This window comes from Nicrophorus vespilloides, unplaced genomic scaffold (genome assembly GCF_001412225.1).
Source record: "Nicrophorus vespilloides isolate i.1.1-1 unplaced genomic scaffold, Nicve_v1.0, whole genome shotgun sequence".
In the NCBI taxonomy this organism is placed as follows: Eukaryota; Metazoa; Arthropoda; class Insecta; order Coleoptera; family Silphidae; genus Nicrophorus; species Nicrophorus vespilloides.
Window position 1 is genome coordinate 519,864 of NW_017100110.1, and position 9,204 is coordinate 529,067.

The window sequence follows — 9,204 nt, forward strand, 5'->3', positions numbered from 1 at the left end:
TATAATTTACTTTAATTTTCCAAATTAAAATTTAGTTTGTTTTAAAATGTTCGAAACCTTATATTATAAAATAATTGCTAATAATAGCTTATCCAATATTAACACCATAAAGAATGATTCGACAAAAGGTGATTATCATTATTAACTAAATTTCACACATCATTAATTAATAATAAAAAGTAAATAGACTAAAATAAGAAATGTACATATACACTTACAAATACAGGTAAATTATTTTTTTTTTATAAAATAATTAAGCTGCAACTCAAAGAGATATAGAATCATTAGACATTATTGTCAGTCGCAATAATTATAAATGTATAAAAAAAACCTTCCAATAATCTGTTTTTTACAATAATCGCAAATAAAAATAAACCAACTTTTGAATATTTTAACATATACTCATAATTTGCCATCAAATTAATACTCATTCAATTTTAAATATTAACAGTCGAAGTACTATTACTATTAAACAACAAAACAAAGTATTTTTTATTGCAATCTATTCTTTGAAATATTTCTTATAATATATGGATCAATATCAGTTGCATTATTTTCTTTAATAGTTTAATATCAATTACCTCAACTTAAACTTAGATAAACGAAAGATTATATGATATACAGAACTTCGAAGTTCTCCAATAATGTCTCATCTTGAAACACTTTAGTATCATTTTTTATTAGAAGTTATATTTTCATAATCACGAGCGGTACTGATCTTAAATATCGATTAAAGTTTTATATTTCCCATTATTAAAATATAATTTAAAAGTAATTATTTTTAATATAATAATTATTAATATTATTTAAAAAAGGGTCGCATGTATAAAACATTGTCAATCTTGTGTGTACAAATAAATAATATAATTATTAATTATCGGACAGATTACTTGCTACTTTAATCAGCTTTTCGCAAGTCTCTGATTTAAGTTTTTTTTTGTTTCTCGCGAACGCTCGAAACGGTTTGCAGGCACCGGAGACGTCGCATTAAATTATTGAAAAAAAAATCAATAATTACGAAACGCTGTGCAAATAATGATTGCTGTGTAAAATGTCAAAAATACTTTATTAAAAAGTAGCAAATAATGGTAAAAACATCCATTGGTTTACCAAAAAAAAACAAATGTGAATCGCCATAAAATTTTCTTAATGTTCACAGAATGGATTTTAAAAATAAATACTATTAAATACTATACGACACAATAAAAAAAATGTATTTTATAGATAAAAAGTTCTTTATATTCTATATTAAAAGGTTCAACGATATATATGATATTGATATGTGACAGTTTGAGTTGTCTTATTTCAAAATATCTAGGATATAGACATATGTAAATGAATGTTTGAACCCTTAGAGAAGTTGCTGATACCACTTCAATGGACGACCAAATCATTGTCAACTCGGGACTAATTGAATAGTAAATCGGAGATGTACATTGTGTAACTAGACTTAACACCATTCACATTCACACAATACACAAGGATTTCCTCATAGTAGGGTAATTATAAAGGAAATCTCCTAAGCTAAATAGAAAATTAATCAAAGAAATGTTTGACCTAATTTTAACTTGCGTTATTAATATATCTATTTATAGGTAAGTTTATATATAAACATTACTAATTAAACCCGTAAACACGGATGTATGTTATACACAAATAAAAAATATTTTTATATACGAAGAAATCTGTTATAATTAATAAAATTTAGCTTACTTAGAAATGTATATAAATAAACATACATACGGAACTAAAAACGTCAAAGAAAATTAACTATATGTAATTAATAATTAATCTATAACAACAACATTCATTTAAATAGTTAGAAAGTATCATAAATAATTAAAGACAAAAATTGAAATAAAAACCGCATGAATAATTTTAAATAATAAAAAAATTAAAGAAATTAATGTCTAAAAAATAATTTTGTTTTTTTTATCAGTTTATATTTTATTCTACTGAACATTTATCAAATCTGTTCGCTATGGACATTAGGAAGTTGCTGCCCATTGGCACCATTCCATTACGTTTGTATATAATATTTATTTATTTATTCTTTACTTAAATCTAAATTGGAGATCCTAGGGCTTGAAGCGATTTAATCTTCTTGTTGTCACGCCGTTATCCAGAAGGCTGGCCGCCAACGGGTTCGTATGCGAATCAAGCCTATTCGTATATTTTTTAGAGAAATCTTTGACAACCTCTTCCACTGTTTTTATTCCAAAGTCCTGGTGCAGTCTCTTATTGGTGATGAACTATGGTGCGATTCTTCTAATACATTTAGATTGGAATACTTCATTTTTTTAATATTAGTTGAGCTTGCTGTTCTCCATAATTGGATACTCTATGTCCAAACTGGATTTAATATGACTTTGTACAATAGCAACTTGTTCTTCAATTTGTGCGCAGCAACCAATATATCTTTTTAACTTTTATTTGTAGTTGACTGTATATGGTCTTTCCAAGTCCCATTGTGCATTTCCAAGTATCTCACCCTTGAAGATTATGGAACTACTTTGTCGTTGAGTTTAAAAACAATGTGTACTAATATTTGTTATTTATTTTGCACAATGCAAATTTAGTTTGTTTTGACATTTTTAAACTGGATTATAGAGAATGTGCACTTGCGAGGAAAATCTGTATACTGTAAATATTTTTTTGTTAATTTCTAATATTATTTATTATTAGAAAAAAGTATTTTCAATCAAAGTTTAAAATCTTTTATTTTGTTCTATAAAATTAAATAGAAAATAAACAATATTTATCACGGACTAAAATTAATTAAAATGTTGTATTATAAAATATAAGTACTGTGCTTAAAACTTTGCATCGTTCGATTAATTTCAGTGTTTTTTATAAAAACTTAATTTAAGGAAAGCCTGGCATTGTAATTTTATTCAACTTATATACTTATATAAAACTCCACAAACTTGGACACCACAGCATATATTATATTTCTATACAACAATACCTCCTATAGTCCGGCTTCAATCAGTCCGGATTCCTATAGTCAGGTTAAAAAATTCCAATACAAACTAAATTTAATTTACAGAAAATTGTTGACTTTACTAAAGGAAAGTGAATCAGTATGGTTAAATGTTTTGCAAAAAAAAATCTTTTTTATATAATGTAATAAACTATATTACAAAATAAAATTGAAATCTAATAATTTACTAAATTCAAATTTAATGGTCGTATGAAGGTCACAAGTTTATTATTGTAAAAATAATAATAATCCTGTATTAAAATTACATTTTCAAATATTTAGACATTAAATGAAAATGTTGTGTATGATTTGAAATACTTTATTTTTATAAGAGTTTAGTTTCAAGTGTAGTATAACAATATAATATAATCTATTGAATCTTTAAGTATGTTGTATGAAATATAGTAATACCTCCCATAGTATGGATAATCGATTTTCGGACTGTTTGAAACCGTACTAATCGAGGATTTAGTTAAAAACAAAAAAAAACTTTAAAAAGATATGTTTGTACTACATTTTAAAATTTATGAATATTTTGCTGAATTAAAATTTAGTTTGTTTTGAAAGGACTTTAGTGAATCCGGATTGCGAAGTACCAGGTATGTAAATATAAAACTGGAATTTACTCATAAATGGCACTAGCTGTCTATGTACCTAGTCAAATCGTGTCAGTAACGCCATTTCCTTGGTGACAAGTAATTACTTCATTTTTCATAAATTGATGCGCAGGACTCAACAGAAATACAAAATATGGAAAACAAAAATTACAAATAAACATTTTAAAGATTAGTTTTAACCCAAATCTATTAATTGTATTAATTCAGAGTTAATGTAATTCCCATCTACATGCTATAAATATATCTCCAAGCTAAAATAATAAACATAATTGAATGCATCTATGCTACTACGTATATGTAAATAACAATTGAATATAATATTTTACTCATTAAATTTTATACTTTGATGAAACTCACAGAATTTTCCTTTAATAAAATATTATATTAAAATAATTATATCTTGAAATAATAATTATGTATATATATATATTTTTATGTCGTATAATTTTATTCACAATCTGTTCATCAATGTGAACATTGAGTAAATTTACGATCGCGGTTGACATTAAATGGATAATCTTTCCTGGTGTATAGTTACCATTATGATGACTTTTTTTTTAATTTGTTGGTTGGCTGTCGTCTTGTAGGTTAAATTTAGTAGAATATTGATGATCTGCGATTCTATTATTTCCTTTGACTGTGAATCTGCTGGTATCCTTAACATTGTCATTGTCAATCGACTGGCTGAAGGTCCATATGCTGAATCTCATTCATTTGACTGTCCATCTGTGATGAACGATAGCCCTATTCCTGCAGGCACCGATAGGGCCTTGACCAGGATTAGAACCAGGACGGTTCGATCGTGGGTAGGGTGACTTAACCATTCGGCTATTAGTCGCCCTATGTATATATTTGAAAATACTTTATTTTTCATAAGTGTCATTTAACATCCGCACGTTATGAAATTATGACTAAAACAATATAAATTATGTAGATTTTTTGTTTTTTTTTTCAACTGATATTAGCATTAAATAATGAACAATAAATTATTTTTCATTTAAATGCACAAATATATAAAAAAATATTTGACAAATATAAATTAAATTCTAAAAAGTAAGTACACAAAATTATTTCTTAAACATAAATGTTTTTTCTCTGTACTGTATGCGGTCTAAAGTTCCCCAATCAGTAAGCAAGTTATTCTTGTAGATGTATATATAGCTTAGTTTATCAAAAATTGACCATGCATTCAAATTCTTTTGTACAACAAAATATGTTGTAATTAATATAATAATTTATTAGCACAATATACATTATTACATATACGTTATATTCAAGTAAGCAAGCAATATTTCAGATTTTACTGAAAAGGAAATAAACAATTTTTGGAATTACTGACATGAAAACATAAAATATTATGATATAATTGTTGAAATTAATTTAATTTCATACTTTATTAATGGTAACTCACAATGTTTTAAATCAGTATTTTACTTTATTCAAATAGTATTTTCAATAATAACTAATCAATATTAGATTCATTTTAAAATATAGAAATTTTATGTTTTTTAGGTATGTAATATTAAGCTTGTATTTATAAAATAAATATATCATTTAATTTATTTTAACCATATATTTTATCATCTCTGATTAACAAAGCAATTTCGTTAAAAACATCATTTTAATTGAGATAAGAATTTATTTTTTACTAAAATATAAATATTATAAATTATTTATAAGGTCTACAATAATGAACGGGAATGAAAAAGCGGACGAAAAAGTAATTAAATGAATAATTTTCCAATCTCTAACTACATTTTTTTTTAAAGACCACATCAACTTTTTCACGATTAAACCTGCAGTTAAGCTGCACTTGGAGAATGAACGAACCGGCATCAGATTACATAATCTCTGTAAAATTAGTTTCGCCAGTATCTCTAAAACGAGCGATAGCTCCTATTTACTTCTCTCGTCGTCTTAGTTTTTGATGTGCGTAATCCCATGACGAGCGTCGATGGAAAAGGGGGAGAAGATTCGCTCCGGGCCCAATTAAGTTTTCATCAAAAACACCCTCGCCGAGAATCATCAGCAATTTATGGAATCGGCACCGCCCATCCCTGCGGACGACCTTCCGCGATGCTTTCAACCCCTTCGCAAGAAAATTAAAAAATAAAATAAATCAAAACACAATTCCTCCGAATACTGCCGCTCGCAACGCTTTTGTATTTTCATTACAAAACGTACTTATGCGATTCCATCGAAGTGATTGTTTACAGAGCTTTTTCTTCACTTGAATTTTTTTTTTCGGTACACATAACACAGTTGTTTGTGTGAAAGACATGAGAGAATAGACTTTCTTTCAAATTAAATTGTATACATTTTAGACTGTCACAAACATTCGTAAGAAAATAAAACGTATAAAGACTGAATGAAAAATAATAAATAATACAGAAAATTACTTCAGAATAAAAAAGGTGCATTACTCGATTGTTTGTAGTTGACTAAAGTTAAGGAACGTATAGCGCGGAAAGTACTTAGGTGGATGACACATTTCTAATATAAATCTAACGAACTGTTTATAAATGCATAACTAGTATAAAATGCTGCGAAAGCAGTGTTTCTCAAACCAAAACTTACTGCGGACATGAAAATATCCAAGTATTTTTACGCGAACCGGAAAAATAACTTTTTAGTTTTATATATATTTCTAATACCGTTTAATTTAGGATCGCTTTTGAGAAACGATTTTTTAAAACGTTTTTAATAGGTTGATTAAAGATAAATCACTAAGCACACACGATTATTTACAATGATCGCTATCTATTAAATGTTGTAACAAATGCTATTAGAAATTAAAACTTAATAGTTAATAAATTTGATTGCTAGAGCGAGCGAGCGAGCTCAGTAAAAACAAAAAATGCGCTTATATTAAATATTTTAAAATAATATATAACCTTCTTTAGTGCACATTGCACTAAATTAAAAGGGAAATTGGTAATTCCACTAACAAGTAGTTTTGGTATTTCAGTGGGTGCGAGAGAGATAACGCATGACTACACGTTATCTCAATGTCTCTTTTTGGTTTGCATGTATTGATTTTGGTTTTATTTTAGAAATACATCTCAATAATTTATAGACGAATTTATTTTCTTATCCAAAATGTTAGGTTAGGTGAAGTTGCCCTAAGGTTTTATGTTTAAAAATATATACAAACAATTTTGTTATATGGGTATTTTCATATCCAGTGGTCTAGGTCAAGTTTCTGTAAGAGGTTTTTTTTTAAATAATATAAAAACAATTTGGTGATATGAGTATTTTCAGCTTTTAAAACTACAAATTGGTGGAGACATGAAAATACTTTACATATTAAGAAAATATAATAAAAAACTGTTCGTCATAAACCAAAATATTATCAACTCAAGCATTTTTATTAGTTTTCATATTTTCAGCGTAATTCAGATTATATGTTTTTTTCTAATCCAAATATATTTCGTTATATATTTATTTTGATAGTGGTGATATTATGTGCATTTATATAAAAAAAACTATTAAGTTAAAAAGATATTATTTTTTAACTATTTTTTTGGCTTTAGTGAAGTTACAGTTTCAATTGAATGATTTTGTTATAGAAATGTGCAACGTCGGTCGTATGATTTCGGTCCGCCGCACAATAACGACGATAATTGCTCAATCTGTTCGATGTACTTTTTAGTCGCATTGTCGATTAGTGGTACGTATTTTCAAGTAATTGTCACTTAATTGTATAATTAATGATATTGTTTAGAATTTTTTGTATTGTTTTAATGGAAAGTTATTATAGTATGACCGTAAGGCAGCTAATGTAAACAGTTATGTAGAATATCCGACATCTGCTTACGAAGGCCTGCAAGGGCTTATTTCCAAAAGGAAGGAGATTACGATGAAATACAATGTAAGTTGATAGCGTACAATGGTAATCCAGTTATCAAAAAGCTGAGTTTTCTAATCCACAATGCATTTATTAAGTGAAGTTTTTTTTTAATATTTAATCGTACTATAATTAATGAAATATTTATTTATTTATTATTGCAAAAAATTTCATTACTCACTGTTTTTTTAATACAATTGATAATTATTATAATAAATATACCTATACTTTTTTATATAGATGTTAATTGACTTTAAATCAGTGAATTTAGTATAATATACCACGTTATATATTTACAGCAAAATTCTTGCAATAAGTCGCCAACGTAATCCGATAGATAATTTTATTGGTCTCGATTTATTATCGAACCCCAAAATCCAAGCTAAAGTCGCGCGGTAAATCTCGCTCTGATAATCGAATCGAGGAATGGGAATGGTAAGCCCTCCGACGGATATTTTCCTTTCTTCTTCGTTCCTTTCGACTTTTTGTTTTGCTTCGTGTCTTTTACCTGAGTGGAAGACGGATAAGACGAGCAGCGAGCAGTAGAACAATTCCGAGAAGCATCCTTTCCTCATTGCGTATACCATAGCGACGGAACAAAAGCGAAGTCAAAACAAACAGTCAAACGGATGATGTAAAAAAAAGCGCTGCGCGGCACTGGTTCTTTCCTCTAGAACTTCCTTTTTGTTTTTCCTTTTTTGTTTTAGCTATCTGTGTACAGTTTTTGTATTTTCCGACCCGAACAATTGAAGTGGACGCAATTGTTTCCGATTTGTTTTTAGGGCACGACACACTGCTCGAATCGCGTTTCTCGTATTTCTTTTTTCGTGTGCCCGGCGGCGTATTAGTGGGCGTTGCCCAGGAGCAGGACGAGCGACATCCCTACGATCCCGGGGTCCGTGAGATACTGGAGATCCTAAACGAAGAACGGGTCCGGGGAGTGCGCGCAGCATCCATCCTCGTAACACCGCCACCGCCTCCCTCGCCCCTCATTTGTAGCCCACCCTCGGTGCAGGGTTACATCACACCCACCTCCCGAAAAAAAAAACAAACAAAGAAGAACAGAAAAAGCTCGAGAGAATAGAGTACAATAAATAAATAAATGGAATCGCTCCCACGAGAGGGCGCACCAATTAGACGCAGACAAGAGATACAGACGTTCACTACACGGCGCATCCACCACAAATATTATCTCGAACATCATTTGATGACTAGCTTAATTATAAAAGGACTAATTATCATTATATGATCTTAATATTAATCAATATTCTAATTAATTATAATAACCTTTATTTCAAAACTCATAAAAAATAAATACGCTTTTATAATTCTAATCGTAACAAAAATAAACCATGAAGACTAACTGACCATAGGTCTTCCACCTATTATACTAACATTCATTTATTTGTAAAAAAAAAAAAAAAAAACCAAAAAATTCTATTTCATAAAAAATATTTGGTAACTTGATGTCTAGCTTAAATGAATCGATGAGCTCAGCAACCACAAAAGTTCTTTTTTTTAATTTGCAGAAGGACAATAAAACTATTATTTATGAGGTTTCAATCTTCAATCCTCGAATATCCAACAAAATTATCTAATATTTTTTTGTTGATTACAAGATATTTTAGTTGCAAAAACATATTATACTTATGTGGTTTCAATTAATCCGAATGTTATTAATTACTCAAAATACTTTTTAATTAAAAATGATGCAATACAAATATTAACGTGATCATAATTTAATTAATTATTTTTTT

At 28.2% G+C, this 9,204-nt stretch overlaps 1 protein-coding gene across 1 annotated transcript in view; it reads right to left on the reverse strand.

The window, feature by feature from the left end:
- Positions 1 to 8,341, reverse strand: part of LOC108568403 — a 31,087-nt gene extending 22,746 nt beyond the window's left edge. The window contains exon 1 of the mRNA XM_017929467.1: positions 7,956 to 8,341. Within this exon, the coding sequence (XP_017784956.1) occupies positions 7,956 to 8,034 (79 nt within the window). The 5' untranslated portion in view covers positions 8,035 to 8,341. The remainder of the gene's footprint in view (positions 1 to 7,955) is intronic.
- Between the last annotated feature and the right edge of the window lie 863 nt (positions 8,342 to 9,204).